Below are 20,548 nucleotides of genomic sequence, written 5' to 3' on the forward strand. Positions count from 1 at the left end.
ACAACCGATCTGCATCTGAGATTTATGATCAACGTTCAGTGCACATGCAGGATTTTAATGAGATGTTTTGCATATACCATACTGTTTACATTGTACTCTAATATTCATCTTAAGTATTTTCACATTTTCACATCAATCTTCATATATAATCTGTAAAACACAATCAATTAGATAATAAACAACAACATAGGTGACAAAAACATACTCTAAAACCCATATTACTTTGCCAAAAATATGTGGACACAAACCTCACATAATATTTAATTCTAAAACCATTAGCATTAATCTGATGTTAGATTAGCTTTCAGTCATTTAGTATTCACAAGACTGTGGAACCAAGGGAGTTATAGATAGAGGCTATTCATTACAATTACTTCTTATTGGAAAATTGAAAGTGTTTTTATTTGCTTTATTATATTGAGGGAATTATGCCAGTGTTGATGCACTGTTTATATTTGCCAGAAAGCAGGGGTTTATATTTAAGTTTACGTGTCCCACATATTTCTATCTGGGGCAAGGTAGAACCTGATGCAGGGCATTCAGGTTATGCTGCATAAGGATGTCATTATTATTATTATTAGTATTAGTATTATTGTTATTGTTATTGTTATTGTTATTATTATTATTGTTATTATTATCATTAATAATAATAATAATAATAATATAAATACATTACACTAAAACCTAGCGCAAACCATGAACTTATTACCACATATTAAAATAAACTCAGGCCTACTTTACAGCTATATGTCTGCATTGCTACATGTATGATTTAGATTTGTAAATAGGAATAGAGAGGATACATTTAATAAGGGGACAGTCACCTGCACCATTTGTGCCTGTCTGTGCAACTCTTCTAAACGTGTAGAACATGTACTGTAGCTGCATGACTGACCCTCTGATTGATAAATGTGAGTTTGTGGCAGTGTCATGCATAATGATGCATTTTATCTTAACAGTAAAATGTCATTTTTAATGAGATGTTGCAGCCTGGGTTGAATTCCACTTCTGATGGCTGTTACAGTGAGTAATGGCAACAGAAATGTCTGCACAGGAACATATTTAAAAACCGGCAGCAGGGAGACAAATTGAAGAAATAATACATTTATTTCCAGTTAAGCAAAGATCATTTGTACAAACGTGTTTGCGCCCTTCAGCACAAGTTTTGCATTTCTGATGCATCAAATAAATAACAGATATGACCAGAAAGAGGAATGACTGAGATTAAACATACCAAACTCCTCATTGTGCTATAAGCTTATGACTGAGTATTAGTGGCCAAAGCTATTAAAAAGTACATCATGCATTTATTTATTTATTTTATTGAATTGCATGTTTTCTCTTAATATTAATTGCAATCAAAAGTGACATGAAAAAGATAAGACATTAACAGCCATGGAATTGGATGATAGAATCCTCTCATGAATTAATACATCGTCATGCTGTTTCAAAACTAATCAAGACTGATTTAATCCAATATTTACCAGGGTAACCAATTACCTTGTGGAACATTAATCAGAACACATGGTTTCTAATTACAAAAAGAAGATCTGCTTGCCCTTATTTGTTAAAAGTGTTGCCAAATGTGGCACAAATCTGAGAACTTATTGGAAATGACACACAGAAGCAGTGAGCGCAGTCGGCTCTGACAGTAAGCAGCTTGATGAATCAGGCTGGAGGAGAGCGCGCGACAGTCATCAATCAGCTTGATGGAGAGATTAAACCAGTCGCTGTGACTTCGAGTTCAGTGGAGTACAAAGTTTGTATCATTTCTACTTGTTGTAAAAAAAAAAAAACAGTTTTCTCCTAAGTCCTAAGTCCTACTGGATGTGCCATGCTTTGATCCAGTTGAGTTCTACTTATGTAGAGGTTGAAGTGTGCTTCTCCTTCTTTTCATTTTTTTGATTAAGACCTGAATGTGTCCTTTTGACATCAGTTTTATCATATAAATGTTTTTAAAAATATCTATGCCATAGAAATAGAGAAGGCATGTACATCTTGCAAAAGCTACAAACTGGTGCTACAAACCAAAGAGTCAAGAGATTCAAAGTAAAACTGCAACTCCTGGTTTTTCTTTCTAAAATAATAAAAAAATCAGATCAGAGCCTAAAGTGAGTTCTAGTTTTTACACTGGCTTGAAAACAAAACAAAACTAAGCAAAACTTATAAATGCTTATTGAACGTCTTAGCAGCCTTTACTGACATTTTAGCAGCCATCGATGAACACACTTTCCCATAAACCAATTGCTTAGACATGTCTCCAAAGACAAGTTACTGACTATTATTGTGTTACATAGAAACCGCATTAATAGTTAATTTGTTTAGAGAGAATGAGCATTGCGTTTTCCAGACAAATCAATGAAAGAATGGCTGAATGACTCACTGAAGCTACTGGAACAAGTTTACCTGGATGTACTGTCATGACTTTGCCCCTCTAATGGCCCGGTTGCAGTAACTGCCCTATGTTTTTGATAATTGTACAATATGGCAATTACAATGGTGTTTAATTCAGCTATATATACACCACATGACTGAAAGGGGAAGCAGATAGCAATGGTGTCTATGGTGATATTTATGCAATTTGGTGCGTTAAAATGATATTATAATCAAGTATTTAACTGCATTAAGTTTATCTTCACTGATTCCAAATGCAAATTGATGATCCAAGCAAATAGTTGTAAACGCAGAATCTGCAATTCAGAATATGTTCTTAAACTAGTTCAAACTGACAACAAATGGAAAAAAATGGCGTGTTTCTGTGCAGGTATTATTATCCCTTGCTTTCTGTGAGTGTGAGAGTGCAGTGTCTGCAACGATTTTTCTCATAAAATGAGCAGCCTGAAGAAGTATGAAGTTACAACGTTTGTGTCGGTCACATAGTTTAGCAACCTCCCCGTGTCTGTTGTTACTGTATTCTGCAAAACGCAAGAAGCAAAACCAGCACATCAGATTGTGCTTTAGGACTCAAAACTCTTGTTTTGAATGGACGGTTAGTCACTTGTTCAGCATTGGTCAACACAGGGTGGTAGCAAAGGTTATGAGAAAAAGCCAAAAAGCGGCTGGAGGAAGAGTCCAACGGTTCCTAAGACGCACACAGTCACAAACACCCAAAGGAAGATTCTATCAATCACCATGGCAACGTACTTCCAGTCATCTGCCACCTGTGAGCGAGGGAGTGGACAAAAAAAGTGCAAGAAAAAAAGAGGAATGTGTCAGTGTTGGGACATGGCATTAAATGTGTTTTTTAATGAGCAAGTGAGAAAAGGTGCAACGTGATAGAAAAAGAGGTTAGTCCGATTCTCAGAAGGCGAGAAGGTTGTGAGAGTTCATTGGTGAGGATCACGCAGGTATGAGTGAAAGAAGGAAAACAGAGAAAGAGAGGAAATAGTTGAACATTTCTTGTAAGCCAAAAGAAAACTGATACATAATTTACACATGAGGAAATTAATATGATAATCAAATTCAAACCACAGCGTCAAAAACAGTGACAGGCTTTAGACAAAGCTTGACTGAGCCACAGGTTTTACATTTCAAAGGCTGTTTTTCCCCTTTGAGAGATTTCACCCACAGTGAAGGGTGGGTTCTCCAGTCAAATTGAAAGAATAATTTGGTTTCACTTACACAATTGTTAACTTATGGAGCTGGTTTGAATCTGCAATAACGCTGCATAGGAACATAGCAGGGTTCTCGCAGGCCAGTGCTACTCAGTGTTAGGAATATTTATTTCAATTTATTGTTTATTGAAACACTGGAATATCATAATTCTTATGAGGCTTAATTCTGAAGTTGTGTCAGCTATATTTCGTTATAAGTGGTGAAGCCCAAAAAAACATCTCACCTGAACTTAGTTGCTATCAAGTCTTGGTTTTCTTGAAAACGTTTCACCTCTAATTCTTCAGAAATTAAGAAAGCTTTTTCTGAAGAACCCTCTTGGATGAGAAGTTAAATGTCTTCAAGAAAGTCCAGATGCTATTGACTCGCTGCCTTTTGGAGAACAATGATCTGGATTAGCGAGAATTTACACAGACAACTCCTCACCTCTTTGGCCTTGTTGCGGCTCCTCATGTTCTCAGCGATGTACTTGACGCTCTCGATCGCCTGTTTAATCTCAGGTGAAACCATGGAAAAGGCCACCACTGTGTTGATGCTCTGTAGACTCAGCTGACGTGACATCTTCCCCATATCTGGTGTATCAGGGGTCTCCTTCCCATGCTGGCAAGGACATGGGCATTTCTTTCCAGGACAGCCCTCCAGAGAAGACATCTTGCTGTCTACAAACTCCAGACAGTTGAGAGATCCTCCTCCAACCTGCTGGAGACCACAACCAGAATTCCCATTATATTTCACTTTCTTCTTGCCCTTAAAGTTGACATTGTAAGGCAATGTTTTTGGGGGGTTTTCTGAGCACGGAATCACATGTTGATGAAGGATTTCACAGCTACAGCTCTATGATCTTAGCAAAAGACCTGCAACTTCCATAAATTGATATTAGCATTACCCAATACTTTAAACCAGTGCTTCCTCAGAGTTCTCAGGGCTCACCATGAAGAACTTACTGAATTATTTCATGTATTGTCCAGAACTTGAATTTAATTATTTACTAGTAGAGAAAGTAGAGATTGGTTGATGACCACCCCCTAAAAATTGTTCTAGATTGTCCATCTCGAGCAACTCTTTGTTTGCATTAATAAAAGTCAATCAAGAGTGATGACTGTCACACATGGAGAAATCACTGCTAGGATTTTATATTGTGTTATAGCCATATTACGCTGAGACCTAGCAACAAAAATCCCATAAATTGCTGCAGGGATGATGTATGTTTGTAGGTCAGCCTGGGAAAAACATTCACTCTGGTTCCCCCATAAAGGGCCAAAGGGATTTGTCAATTTGCTTTTTCATCACTGCAGACAATAATCCAAAAATCCTGACACAAGTCTATGGAAAAATGAAATTTACAGCTATTTTGTAAAGTGTTAAGTCTAAGTACAATCACCGGAAGTAAAACAAAATAATGTCAGGTCATGAAATACAACAGAAATACCACAGTCATAGAAATTTTGCAACACCATGACTAAAGTTACAAGTTGTAGACCAAAAACTTAAAGAACATTCATCTGCAATATGACTCAAAATCAGTTAAACTTCAATCTTAGGTGGAAAACAATTATGCAAGTATGTGGGGACTGGACCATTTACCTGCATCAAGCTATTCTTCCTTTTCTTCCCTCCTTTCCCTCCTCCACCTCCTCCTCCCCCTCCAGCTCCTCCTGCCTCCCCACTGCTGTCCAACCCCCCAGTCCTGCTGTCTTCATCCGTCGGTCTCCGCATCAGCATGATCCTCGGCAGCGCTTTGAGAAATACAGAGCGCACCCAGCCCGGCATGGTGTGGGTCATCGGCGTGCGGTAGTGTACGTTCAACACAAACACGGTGATGACGATGCTGAGCGTGACAAAGATCATTGTGAAGAGCAGGTACTCGCCAATGAGAGGGATGACCAGCGACGTGGAGGGGATGGTCTCTGTGATAACGAGCAGGAACACAGTGAGGGAGAGCAGGACGGAGATACAGAGCGTGACCTTCTCTCCACAGTCAGATGGGAGATAGAAAACCAGCACTGTGAGAAAAGAGATGAGGAGGCAGGGGATGATGAGGTTGATGGTGTAGAAGAGCGGCAGGCGTCGGATGTAGAAGGAGTACGTGATGTCGGGGTAGATCTCCTCGCAGCAGTTGTACTTGATATCATGCTTGTAGCCTGGAGCGTCGATGATTTCCCACTCACCGCTCTCCCAGAAGTCTTTCAGGTTCACCTAAGGGATGGATGAAGATCTTACAATCATGTAAACACTAGACCAGCACTCAAGGTCAACTTCCCACTTCTTAAAATAACCATGTCAATCAATAATGATGCACTTGTTTTCATCTCTGACAACTAGGACTTCATTGAATGGGAAGGTGCAACGTTACAAATGAAAGGTCCAGTGTGTAAACAGGTGAGACTACATATTGCAACAATAAAAAGGCATATTTATTTCTACACAAATATGATTCTGTCATATTTTTGTCGTAAGTTTCCCCTTCAGAAGTTAAAACACTAACATTGGCTGGGTTCAGTTTGGGCTGCTGTAGAAACATAGTGACCTCTGTTAGACAAGATACTCATTTAAAGCACATACAAGGCTTAATCTAAAGCTAATACACTTTAAACAAACATAACAATAGGTACTTTATTTAATTTCTGCCTCTTACTTACTGCATACTGATCAGAAAAAAAAGGCAACAAATCTTATGGTCATAGAAAAAGTGAAGACAAAAACTGATGAATCTACAAATACAGCCACCAATAAAGCACTATCTGATCTAAAGGATTATCTAAAGTGATTCAATTACACAAAGACTTTTATGTGACAGTGGTGCAATTAAACATTGTGATTTTTAAAAAAAATAAATCATTGTATTGTACTATTTTTAAAAAAGGGCACACAAAAATGTGTGATTTTTTTTTAATCATATATTGATAAAACTAAAACACTTAATAAACAACTGTGAAAATCAAACCAGCCAAAGCTGTGTTCCGCTATGAGTTAAACAAATAAAACACTGGAACCCAAACCCCACGTATACTGCAACTCATTAGCATATTTCATTAAACCCGCCCTGCCTCCTAAATCGCACTTTGTTCAAACTCTGTGTCCCCATTTTATGACACATTTTAAAATGCAAGGAAAATGTAATGACATTACCATGGCATATTTATAGGAGCTCCCTCCACTGCTGCAGCTTTTATAGACTGTGTAGAGCTCTCCATTATCAGTAAAACTGTGTGTAGAATCGTTAAAAAAGGGAGGCCTTGCATACACACACACACACACACACACACACAGACAAAATACATCTTAATAGTGGACACAGTCAAATTAACACTGATACTGACCTTGGACCCAATGAGTACCAGGTCAATCTTGGCTTTGTCATAAGTCCAGGAGCCAAACTTCATGGAGCAGTTTTGATAGTCAAAGGGGAAGTAGGTGATGTCCATGGGGCAGGAGGATTTAAAAATGGCAGGAGGAACCCAGGTGATGGTACCATCAAACTTCAGCAGAGCCTTGGTCTTATCCTCCACAAGGAAATCACCTACAGCACTGTAAAATATATGATGTTTGTATGTGTGTTCACAGTGACAGGATGAAGATTTACGATACAAGCATGTGCAGGTGTTTTCATACAGAAAATGGAAGTGAGGAACACGAGAGGGAGTAAGAGAAGGAGGTTATTGAGGTGGAAAAGAGAGAGAACATTAGGATTATCAAACTGAGCACAATGAAAGTGCATTACACATTAAAGTGAAATACAAAACTGCTCTTATGAATCACTATTTCAGTGGAACGAGAAATGAAATGCTGTTAAGTGAATTAAAATGGGAGTAAAAGCAAAACTGACCCTGAAAAACATGCTCTTTATGCTTAAATGTTATTGCTAGTATAATCTGTCACATTCAATTTTTTTAACACACAAAACGAACATTACTCTGAAGTACCCTACTTTGATGATGTTGACATGTGTTAGTTACCAGTTCTCAATTTATAAACGCACACAGAGGAGTGTTCATTGTGAGTGGGGTTTCTCTGTACTTGATGAACAAAACATCCAATATTTGGTCAACTTTACAGAAGCTTAATGAAATGATCTGTCTATGTACTAATTAAATTCAACATTACATTCACAAGCCAGTGGCTTCGTAACGTGACGGTAAAATTGTGGGCTGCAAAACAAAAGCAAAAAGCTGAAAGTGGCTAAAATCCTCAGGCTGAGATGTTTATTAGGATTCTGAGCCGTAAATGAAAACCAGAGATGAGAGCGTGTTTATAGTCAGAGCCCCAGAGTTATGGAATGAGCTGCTTGACAAAATCAGATCAGCAGAATCAGTGACCCCTTTTACATGTCTTTTCATAAAATTTGACTTGATTGCTTTCAGTTTTTATTAATTTTATTTTGTATTATTCACTCGAATTATTATCCTGGCCTGACCTTTATTACACTGTTAGGGTAAGGGTTGGAAGTTATTTTGTTTACTACTTTTTCCTATGGGGTTATTATTTTATTTTATGGTGTTATGTAAAGCATTTAATAAAGATTATTATTGTAGTTGTGGTTGTTGTTGGTGGTGGAAAGGATGTTGTAAATGTATGCCAATAACACTGGAGGCAAGTTGGAGGAAGCAATCTCTCATATCAAACACTTTGTTTACTCAATTGTCCTGGTATGGATTTTTAAGGATGAAGATGCCTAACTTTATTCTAACATTTGTTCATCACAGTTATTATTTATTTATATAAGTAAAACTTCTCATCCTCACTTGTTGTAGAGAACAATGTCAGGCCTCCAGATCTTGTTTGATGGAACTCTAATGGACTCAATGCCGTCAAACTCAGCGGGCACCCATCGCAGCTTGTAGTCATTCCAAATCTAAAAAAAAAGAAAATGGAAACATTTTGAACATAGTGGGGAGTCAACCATCTGTTTTGAATTTTGTCTTCCACACTGCATGCGGTATAAGTCACTGGAGAGTCTCTTCTCAAATCCAGTGCATGCTGCACTGCAGGTAGAACTGTATGTGGTGTTTTATGGTGAGGCCAAATAATGATTTCATAGCAAAACATGAGTTTTACTATTGTGTAAGTGTTTTGTTTTTTTAAGGAGCATCTTAGAGAAGAGCAGAACATGAGCAAACAGCTCATTGATAGACATGACACGTGCTGTACTGTCAAAATACCTGCGGGTAACATTTCATGAGCCGTAGATCCATTAGTCTTGGTTATTTGCATGTCATTCAAGATGAATTCATTCATTAGCAAGGCTGATTAATACCCAGTTACAGCCGGGGAGCTGTTACATTAACCACTTCATGCCACACTGGCTTTTCCATTTATCTATTCCAGCAGTTAACGGTATACGTGAGATGTAACTTCTGATGGGGTCAAAGTGTGCAGCTTATTTTTATTTACACTGAAGATATTTGTACATTTAGTTTTTATTTTGGGGGATGGAGACCCTGTACTTGATCTCTACTTGTAGCATAAAAATAAAGCATATATGTATTTTTCTATCTACATTTATTTATTAATCTATTTATTTGAATTACGATGGGGCACTAACAAGAAAGATATTTTTTTGGGAGATGAGAGCCTTTTATTTCTCTCCCCCATCATTATTCAATTTCATTTAATTGCCAAAGAGCAGCTGCAACAGCCAGAGTGTGAATTTTGTCATATTTATATCTGGCTAATTTTAACAGTCATCTAATTCATGCATTACTCCAATATGGTCCATGAAGGGTCGAGTGTATATTAATTACAGTGCAATATCATGTGATTATCTGACTTAGCAGCTTTTGTGTGAACATATGCTAAAAATATATGACATTTATATATAGAGAACACATGTTTTATATAGAGAAAGATGTTTAAAATCTGTGCTCTGTAAGAAAAGAAATAACCTGCAGTGCTACCGCAAAGGGGATTAGGTAAATTGGACAATCTAAATTGACGTAGGTGTGAGAGTGGGTGGTTGTTTGTCTATGAATGTGTCCTTGTGATGGACTGGCGAACTGTCCAGGGTGCACCCCGCCTATCGCCCTGTGTCAGCTAAGATTGGCACATCCCCCCCCGCGACCCTCATGTGGAGGATAAAGCGGTAGAAGATGAATGAATGGATGAATGTTATGCAGAACAAATGCAATAAAGTCATTACGGGGGACACTTTCTGAAATGCCTTCCAGTGTAAACCCACTGGCTGTGATTCAAGTCTTTATGAGTGACTGTGGTGTTGACACAGTTTCTCATTAGTGATGCATTGTTATAAATAAACAGCAAAGCCATTACAAACCGCACATGAGCTCAGACCGTGCAGGCCTTTGATTGACTTTTAATTGGAAAGCTCAGAGATCACAGACACCACTAAAATTCATCAGCATGCAACTGTCATTTTGCCTGTGTAATCACGCCCTGATTGAAATCAGACAAGTGCCTGCAATGTGTATAGTAAGAGAAATAGAGATGGAGAGTCAGTGAGGAAAAAGAAATGCGACAAAGAAAACCCACAAGGTACTGGAGACGTTGCAGTCTGGATAGAAGGATACGTGAGGTCACGCTATAGATCTGCTGAGAGGCAGAGCATGACGAACCATCATGCTAATATTGATCAGCTACTGATGTATGACTGAGGTGTGTTGGTTTTCTTGGCCCCTGCCCCCTGCATTGTTCCTCATTTTCAGGAATTTAACAATGCTAACACACACATACATTCACCTGACCCCTGCTGAGGCCACGTTTGTCACTGCAGACCCTAAAATAAGGTTTTATGTCAGTGAGACAGGGTTATACATGACATTATTTGTGGGAGCGTGTACTTACATGTCTGAGCCATAAATTAGTTTCCATGATCTGATTTACTTCATCCTGCAGAGACACAGAGAAGGAACGGCACCTGTTAATCCGGGGAGCTGCGTCTTTAGGATTTAGTGTGATGTGTTAAAAGGTGTTAAGAGGAAAGAAAAAGAGAAAAGATCTCTGTCCCCTAACAATGGAGCTGATTGGTTGAAAAGGTCAACTCTATGAGCAAGTGAATAATAGATGGGGGGGGCTCCTCTCCACCTTTCCCCGTGACCCTTATTCAGTTTTGATTAGCAGACCGGTGATCATCTCAGAGTTCCTCATGAGGCACGTACAGAGACACATCAGTCACACGTGCACGGCCACCGTTCACTAATGTGCACATGTGCACATTCACACACTCTCCTTCAGATTAATCTCACCTTTCTGAGCAGGAAGAAACAGCAACACATCAGTGGAGAGTGAAAAGGTTCTACTGAAGGCAATTTTCTCTTAATCTGAGGATTTTCATTCTGAGCTGAAAACCTCTTTTCATATGGGAATGTGCACACGCACACACACTCTCTCTGTCTCTCCCTTTCTCTCACACACACGATATATAAAGGATGTATTTACGTTCTGCTTTTACTTATTTTATCTTTTAGCGTCTCTGTTTATGACAAATTTGTTCATGGGAACAAATCTAGCCGTTCACACACTCTCATATACTGCTGAGATGACGCCATTAGCTGGAACATTTCTGACACCCTCCACCTTTTGCATATACCATCAAAAGCATGACTGTAGGAAAAGAATGTGCAAAGGTGCTCCAGACAGACATGGGTTTATGTTGAAAAATTGAGACTTGAGTTGTGTGTCGGCGGTGAAGCTTACAACTTTGACCAGCTGCGAAATAGAAACCTCAAACTCCACGGTGACGGGGTCAGAGACATTCTCCACGGGTCTGATGAACTGGTTATATCTTCTGAACAGCTTCCTGAACAGCCGGTCCTCGGCTTTGGAGGAGAAGCAGCCTGAAGGAGGCAGAGGCAGAGAAACAATTTAACAATGAGACAATGAAGCTGCAAATTCAGCACAAGTCAAGACTGATCATGTCCCCCAAGTCGGCTCTTAGTCATGCTAAAAGGAAGGAAGAATAAGAGAGAGAAAATAGCCCAAATCAGCCTCTTCTGATTTTGCTGATGCATCTTCACATCAGTAAGTCCTTTGAGTTTGTGAAATAAATATTTCAAACACATTTTTAACTTGTCTTTTAAAGGGTCTCTTTAGATCCTAACTTCTCTCCTTAGTTCATCAGCTTCTGCTTTGAATGAGTCTGTGACATGAGAGAACATTTGAGGACTTCTCTCCCTCTTGGACTGGTTTAAACAGAGTGAAAGCACTGAAGATTTTAAAATATACAACATTGCACATAAGGGTTTATGATAACTGGTTGTTATTCTTATTATTCCCTCACATTTTTTCTTGCTAATGTTCTCACATCAGATAAGACGGGGGGAGGAAAACGCTCATCATTTCATCAAGCACACAGATGGCCTCACATTGTCCTCACTGTCCTCAAACTGGCTTCACCACTTGAATTCATTTCAGTTTCCCATGAGATTTTTGTCATTAACTCCTGTTTCCAAACCCATCTCCTGTCTGCATTGCGATGGATGCACAGACGTCTTGATAGATTTTTTTGAGCTCTTCCAGTCACTCACTTCCACCACACTTCCCTAACCTTTTATGACTGCAGGTGTTCTTGAGAAACCGAAGCATAACCCTGGAATTCTCAATCATTACAGGCCATTTTTTAGAAACAGCTGTCCAATAAGAAATCACAAATCATTTTCAACATTGAAACACTTTTGGTAGAAAAATGTTATGTATTCTGCTGATAACAACATGCTGCAGCAATGTCATATAAGTAGCCAGGCTCCATCAATACCTTAATTACATTTTTAGTTCAATAATAATGTATTACCTTTTTTTTACGCCTCAAATATCCAGTTACGTCTAATATGAGATCATTTAGAGAGTCAAAATAGTACAAATCATTTTCACTGACCCGAATACATATATTAGTTAGGTGGAGTATCACTTTTAAAAGGCCATGCTGTCCCAGAATAGAATCACATTTAAATTCAAATCAAATTCATTATCTAAATGGAGATGAACCAAAGTGACAAAGCATGTATCCTTCTCGTCGTCTAATGCTTGATTCATCATAATTTGTCAAAAAAATAAGCATGTGTTACAGAAAAGACCCGAGGCACAGTTTAAGCATGTCAACCCGAACAATGCATGGGAAGCTATTTTAATGCTCTGCAGGGGAGTTGCAAACGTCAGCTTGAAGACAGAACAGGAGATAAAGTGAAGAAAGTTGTTTTAGCAGCAAATGTGTCTCCAAAGTAATGTAACGATGCTGTAGGTTCATGTAATCATGCAAATATTACCTGTAGTTAACTGAATATTTCACTGCAGTGGTAAATTTGTTGAATCTTTATGATTTTATTTCTGGTCAAGATTCATGAGAAATGTAAATGTAAAGCAAATGCAACTGTGGCATAAATAATTATGCTGTTAAGACTGAAGAAAGTTTATCTCCAGTCTTCCATTAATGAATTTTCAGGCGTGTGTAAAAATATGTCTTGATGATGCACCAAAGCCATAAATCCTTTAATACATGACACAAAAACCCTTAGCGGTACCTGCACCTGGTCCCTCACAACTGTCTTTGGTTAGCTGAGATACATTTGTCCTGAATGTCTCACAGAGAATGTTGCTGAATTTTAAATTACGTGACACCTAATTTTTAACACACTTCGCAACTTGCTGGCAAAGTGGTTAGTAACATATTTTCCTGTCAGGGCACAAAGATGTTTCTTAGCACTAAAGTATTTAATTCCGTATTTATAGCTGTTGTCAGTGATTACTTTTACACTGCATTCAAATTCATTGGAGGAATGCACATGAAGTGATATCACATATTTTTTACTTGCAAACTAAACATCTCTAGCATCAAAACCATGAGCCATATGGAGGCTTTAGTTTGAGTGTGTTTGTTTAGCAAAAGACGTGTAAAACTAATTCTAACGCGGGCAATCAATTTAGATGCAAAAAAAGAAGAAAAAATAAATCAAGACACTCATAAACACATAAACCTGCTACTTGTTCTGTACGCAAACAGAAACACCAGTTACTCTTCTTTTATATTTCCGACAGAGTAGCTAGGGCTGGACATTTACGGCCAGTTTTCACAAAATCCAATTGAATAGATCTTTAAGGTCATAAGTCTATACTAAGTAGCAGTGGAACTTCACTCCTCATAGAAGCAGTTGTTGTTGGATGTGAGCTCAGAAACTTTTCAGTGACACAATGTAGGATTTCAACAGGCATACTCAAGTGAACCACATGAAAAAGACAAGTTCAAAGTTCCCCAAACAGTTTGACTGCGTTGAGGGACCACTCCTGAATCACTCTTCTTCCATAAAGACATCAACTTCTATTAGAGTTGTCCAACAGAATCCCTGGTTTTTCCACAACTCCTTTCTATTAATATATGTATATCACCTTCTTCTCATCTGGGTAGTGGCAAAATGGAGAAGAGGGTGCAAGAAGAAAGGAGAGGTAAAAATGGACAAAGAAAGAAGAAGAAAAGCAAAAACAAGGATGCTAAAAATGAGAGGAAGCTCTGAGACAGAGACACATGTCAGCTAAAAGACAGATTTTACCTTGAGGCGCCTCCGATGTTTTTACCACTTAGCTCTTTTTCTAAAAAAAAAAAATGACGTCCTCATGTGCCTTAGCCAAAAATGAATGTGGGATGGATGAGTGAACAATCTCTTCATTAAAACTGACTTTTTTTCAAATCCTCATGATGAAAGATTGCTGACCCTATTACATCAAGATCCCTCCCTCAAAGGCAGGAGATAGATAACCCTCTTCATGCAGACTACAATGACACCAGGAGCCCAGCTGGTGCTGAACTCCTGGTGACAGCCCTCTGGAGACAACGACATGAACAAAAAAGTTATAAAAATAAATAAATAAAAAATGCACACCTACACAAGAGACAAGTGCAGAGGAGAGGAAGCAGAGAGACAGACTGAAAGCAAAGCCTTCTTAAGATGTCATTCAGAAGATAATGTGAATACACACTTCAGAGGCCTCTGTCTCTGAGCTGCCTAGCATGTGCTAATGTGATGCTAAATAGAGTGATATAAAGGAAAGCAGAGTATGGCGATAAACACTTCGAATCCACTTCAAACCCTGTTTTTCTTCCCTGTTACTATTTTTTTTTTTTTTTGGACAGGCACATGAATTGAAATAACATTTAGTATAACAGACAGAGTTGAATGTTATGTATTTTTTTATGGAAGTGAAGAATTTAGACATGTCATGGTGCTTCAGCTTGTTAGTATGATGGCAAAGGATGAGCTGCTCTCTGCTACATGTCGTCCACTGAAGAACACCAGCCCTTTGATCTCACACACACACACAAACACACAGGTTTGCACAACTATTCTTCTTATAACTCAATTTGACTTACATTCATTTGCACAACCTAAGCAAAGTGGTAATGTCTAACCCTAACCTTTACCTATAACCACAATTAAAAACCATAACACTAGACTTATCTAGTTCCTCAGTATTGAGTTTCTGCCATATTAGGAGGTTTTGGTCTCTAGGACTACTGGACCTGACAAGGGCAATGCTTATGGCAGGAAAAGGAGGTAACAAATACCAGGATACAGATGCCTGAACACTGAAAATCTTAAAACATAAAAAATAAAATATCATCATGTTCCTCTTTCATGTGGATGTATTCATCATTCTCTCTCCATGATGGTTTAAATTATTTCTCACTCACCATTTTGCACCGAATGCTTTCATCCTGCTAGAATTAACATAGGACCTGATAAAAAAAAAAATAAAACAAAGGCAAAAATGATCAGGATACAGTGAGACATGCTCTCTGTCTCAGTTCTGGTGAAAAATGCATTTTTATCACAAAGCAAAGTTGATGATTTCTATTACGTTCATTTCTGTCCACCATAGTTCCCTGAGGTGCTTGGGGCGAGTGGAGGAGTCCACAGTTTGTTACAAGCTGCAGTCTCTCCATTCAAGATGTCATTAATTCTTACACACTGGACCTTTATTGGATGAGCTATAGGTGGCAAACGCACTACATAACTTTCAAAGGATCTCTGTGGCGTTTACACTTCCCAACTTTTCATCTCGTATCACGCAGTCCCAGATCTTCCATCAAACCATGTAAGCAAATGATGCACCAAAATAAATGTAATGTTGCTTCGTTTCTCCTCCAGGTCAAACATCATGTGTATGCTTCTATAGGTTAAAGTTTCAAGTATTATGTGTGACCTACCCTTATACTTGAACAATAGCACGACCCAGACCTGGATGTTGTTGGTAAAACCTGTGTTTGTATGCTGAAAGAGTCTATCACACCATAATTTATTCAATACATGGTATACATGGTATAAGTTAAACTCATTGAAAGTACTCATAATAATAACAAGAAGAAGTATTCAACTAAAGGTGCAGTATCTGTCAAAAGATCCCGAGAGATAGTGAGATTTTAATGTGTTTATGACGTGAGGGTTGGAGGTCGACTTCCAGAGATGACTGTCATGCAGGCGATGACTGAGAGCGGGAAATTGAAATAGAATTAGGAGAAAGGATAATGAGTGATGGAGAAGAGGAGACCATTTTATAGAGGATGCTGCAAAAGCCATTTAGCTTTCATCCTCCCCTGATAATTCAAATGCTTTTAAGAGAGAGACTGTGTATGAGAGAGAGAGATAGAGAGAAGAAGACAGAGAAAGAGAGGGTGAGAGTAAAAGTGTGTCTTCACTTTTTTTCTTCATTATGTATAATGCTTTGTATGGTAAACACTGTATAAAGGAGCCATTCCTCTAGCTGGGAGCTGCTTCACAGCTACCTTAGCTTTTTCTCTCATTGTACAAGTGAAGCTCAGGTGAAATGAGCGGAATTCAAATGACAGATTAAAGGGTAGAGGGGGATTAAGCGAAGAAGAAGGAGAGGAGAGAAAGGACAGAGATAAACCTGCATAAGAAAGACGATGACAGCAACACAACCTCAGAGATTGGTGAGTGAGAAAGTGTGGAGAAGTGAGAGGTGCAAAGAGACTGAGTGTTTATGCCTTTTCAGGCACTGACCTTGTCAGGACCAGTAGACCTCATGGAGACCAAAACCTCGTCCTAATTAGCTAGAACCTAATTTAAGGGCCAAGATTTGAATTGTGGTTAGGACTACCAAGTAAATGGAAGTCAATGCAATGTCCTTAGAAAAATATCTGCACTGGTGTGTGTATGCCAGTGAGAGAGAAAAGAGGCTTTTCTCACAACTGTCAAACCCTAAACACAACGTTCTTTCTCTTCTTTTCTCCTTTTGACAACATCATATTCAGCCAACACGGCGTCTGATAGTAGGTCCACTGTAGGTCTATTAAAAGCCATGTCACATTCACACAAGACTGCCCATGTATCTGTGTGCGTCGCTCACTCATTTTCACTCAGGAAGAACATAACATTTTCACCTTCAAAATGAGGAGATCAAATAGAAATTGCACATCTTTCCCTCAAGGCGCACTCCCTAAAAAGTGGGTTACATGAATTTAAATATGATTAATGTGAGAGAGTGTTTCAACCCTCAACCCTCTCAACAATGAATTTCTAATGTAGAAATTTACATTTCCTCCAGATTAGGTTGGGAGCCTGAAGTGGCCATACATTACTCTTTACTAAACGTCTCTTTGGAGCATCTGGAGCGAGAAGTTTCAGCTTTAATTTTCTTCTTCGGGCAGTATATCAGCTCTATTTTAAGTTGTTTTTTAGTATTATACTGTATTGTATTTTCTTACATGCTGCCTATTGTCCTTAGTGTGTGTAATTTTAGTATTATTATTATTATTATTATTATTATTGTTATTATTATTATTAGTAGTAGTAGTAGTAGTAGTAGTAGTATCATTATTACTATTTATCTAATTATCTTGACTTGTGTTAGTCTCGTGGGAACCAAAGAAAGACTTTCATTGTACAGAGAAACATGTTTTATGACTGTACACATGACAATAAACACAATCTTGTATGTACTGAACATGCTGTTCGGACATCTTAAGTCAATGAGTGGTAATTTGTATCATTAAAAACTGGACTAAATTACTTGTTGGATACTGAGATGGTTTTCTTGAAGTTAACAGGTCTGTGAAATGTTTATGAAAACAGGTGGGTGATCAGTGTTGTGAGGCAAGCGCTGCAGTCTGTCTGTCTGTGACTCAGTTCCTGTTTAGCTACGCCCCCTCTGCTCACTGTGAGTTACCTCACAGCCACACACACACACACACACTCACACTTCATCACTCTGTTCACTGACCGGATCATCAGTCAAGCATTCAGAGACATTATAGAGAGCAGCTTCTTTGTGAACACTCGGGACAGCATTGTGAATACACCTACAGGCTGAAATAGCACATTAGTATAGTAGAACATTGTCAAACTGCATGAAGCAAATAGTATACTCTATACATGTGTACATGTGTGTCCATATATGTTTTTGTTTTCCAGCTGTGCAGTCTGCTGGTGCCAGCGTGAGATCGCACAGGAACAGGAAATGCATTTGTCCACCATGTAACAGAGGAAATAGTTATGTGCTGGAAGTGTAATATGAGCTTTCGTCAGTGTATCTGCAGCGTGTGTCCGCGTGCAGTCGTGTGGAGTCACTAAAGCAACAGTATTTACACATGATATATATGCATATAATGCATTTGTTTTGTTAATTTCTAACCTGCTGTGACAAAAATGTCAGTTCTTCCAGTTCAGAGAGTGAGACTTATTTATACTGTGTTTATAACAAGGTGTAGTAGTGTGATACCAGGGTTAGGGGGACACCAATGCGTATGTGTCCTTAAATGCTAGGGCTTGAAAATCTGGAACACACACACAGACACCTTCCAGTCGAGTGGGTCACACATGGCACAGGAATGTGTGCAGAGGCTGATAAACCATAAAAGAGCCCTATCTGCAGCCCTGCATAAATCAGATAGCTGCTATTTGAGCCCTTGGAGCAAATGTTTACGTTAATGCTTTGAAATGCCGCTGCATAATTACCATCCGGGCATCTTATTCCACACAGTGGCCCGAGGTCAGATCCAGGCTCATGCCTCAGCTGTGGTCAGTGATTAAGCTGCCCCTTTACATCCACCCTCCCCCAGCTCTCTTCCTCTCACATTCCTTCCTTCCTTCCTTCCTTCCTTCCTTCCTCATCCAATCAATTTTTTAATTAGTTATAAAGTAAGGCTGCACAATTAGATCATAAAAATTTGAATATAACCAACTGGAACATCAAAATCAAAAGACACTGCAGTTGTTTGATTAATAACATACAAGATGGTGAAATGAAGTCGTACTGCAGATATGGCCTAAATGTGTTTCTGTTCAGATTAGATTTTTTTTGTAGTATTTTTTTTAACAGACTCTTCAATAAGTCAAATTATCATGACATGGATGCTTTCTTTTCTCATTTTTGAATCACAATCCAAGTATTTTTTAACTATTAGTCTAAAGCTGCTATTTTTAATTTGTCTTCTCACAAAAAAAAACAATCAAAACTTTATTTTCAGCCATTAATACATAATAATGTTGACACCCGACTACTTAGCTCAAACCAAATCTCATAACCTCTTAAATCTCAGCCATAGAAGTAAGGATCCATGAAGAGAACTTTAAATCGTATAATGATCTAACTGTAATCATAGTTTTTAGAAAATATTCCCCACTGAAATAAAGACGCTAATGACAACTTTACACAACTTTTCATTCAAACTGGGGCAGAACAAAATAAGGTTATCAGACTTATCCAAAGACGCACATTTTTGCAGGAAGGTTTTTTTTATCAGTGCCCTCCAGGCGGTCAATCCCCCCAGACTGAAAACCTCCTATCTACTCGCTCGCTCCCTCTCTCTCTCTCTCTCTCCCTCTCTCCCTCTCTCCCTTTCTGTCTGTCTGTGTGTGAGTGCGACCTACAAACTCAGTCACCAGCTGTGAACATGAGAAACGCGTCCTGTAAACAAATTCTAATCTGTTTTCGTTTCCTTAAATCGTAAGTAAGGGCCTCAAGACAAAATTGTAATTCTTGTTTTCCCGGAATGATCTGCATCTTAAGTCTTGGATGCGGCTTACCTCACTGGTTTATCGTTAAATAATCGGGATGAGATTAATCGTTTTTCGTTTGTCATTTCTTGAATCATGAGACTGGGGCTGGAGTTGTGATTATCGAGATATTTTATGCGATGGAGCAGTGATTTAGCCTTTACACACAGGAGACAAACTCCTCTGTTGATGCCTCACAGTTGGATGAATAAACCAAACTTACAGGGCATGTTAAACTACAATCACACGCTTTCTCTCGCACCTGAAGCGCATCTTTCACTTTACACCTAAACCCCTCTCACGTTGCTCCACCAGCATGAAATGGTCATAATACTCTTCTTAGGATAAATCCAACTTACCTTGTGTTGTCAAAACCACTAGAAGAAGCGGCAAAGTCAGTCTCGCCGCCGGCTGCATGTCTCCCCGGTGTCGTTTGGGGATCCTCCTCACTTTTTTTTCTTTCTTGGTGAAGAAACTGTCTGATTTTGACGAAAGAAATGACGTGAAATGTGACTTACAACGTGCCTCTCTCCTCTGGCGCCGTCTGTCTCGCTCTGCCGGTGCATGCGCTCCTTCCTAGTCTGATCCGAACTTGACTTGGCTCGTCGTCCCTCCCCTAAAGAGCTGGCGCATACGGACTTATCGGGGAAGGGGGAAAAAACGGCATAACTCTTGCCTGTAATGGTTATAAAGTGATTTTGTGGTCGACGCAGAATCAGAGATAAATATGATATTTAAAAAAAAAAAAAATCTTTAATCTTTAAAAACATTGAATCTCTAGTATGTTTGTCAGTGTTGTGTAGTTTTTAGATTTTGACAAACAAAAACTGTGTGTGCGAAAAGAAAAGGTTTCTTCTAAGTGCAATATAACAACAGCAACCAGATATTCTGCTGATAAACTGGAGGACACACGAGCTGTAGTCGCAGATCATTTCAGCACCATAGACAGCTCACCCATGTGCGCTGTCCGTTGTACTGAA

The 20,548-nt window shown here is 38.8% G+C and overlaps 1 protein-coding gene across 3 annotated transcripts; it reads right to left on the reverse strand.

Moving 5' to 3' along the window:
• Nucleotides 1-1,088: 1,088 nt before the first annotated feature.
• chrna6 (cholinergic receptor, nicotinic, alpha 6) lies at nt 1,089-20,137 on the reverse strand. Of its 3 annotated transcripts, none has more exons than XM_044029424.1 (8): nt 19,928-20,137; nt 11,290-11,402; nt 10,411-10,455; nt 8,355-8,464; nt 6,933-7,140; nt 5,197-5,808; nt 4,039-4,311; nt 1,089-3,161 (listed from the first exon to the last, which is right to left on the reverse strand). In XM_044029424.1, the coding sequence occupies exons 1-8, from the start codon at nt 19,983-19,985 to the stop codon at nt 3,036-3,038; spliced, it is 1,545 nt and encodes a 514-aa protein (XP_043885359.1). In that variant the 5' UTR covers nt 19,986-20,137; the 3' UTR covers nt 1,089-3,035. The 3 variants fall into 3 exon arrangements, with proteins under 3 accessions (XP_043885359.1, XP_043885358.1, XP_043885357.1); XM_044029423.1 differs by having other exon boundaries at nt 4,039-4,308; nt 11,263-11,402; XM_044029422.1 differs by having other exon boundaries at nt 11,263-11,402.
• Between the last annotated feature and the right edge of the window lie 411 nt (nt 20,138-20,548).

The sequence above is a fragment of the Solea senegalensis genome, linkage group LG6 (assembly GCF_019176455.1).
Source record: "Solea senegalensis isolate Sse05_10M linkage group LG6, IFAPA_SoseM_1, whole genome shotgun sequence".
In the NCBI taxonomy this organism is placed as follows: Eukaryota; Metazoa; Chordata; class Actinopteri; order Pleuronectiformes; family Soleidae; genus Solea; species Solea senegalensis.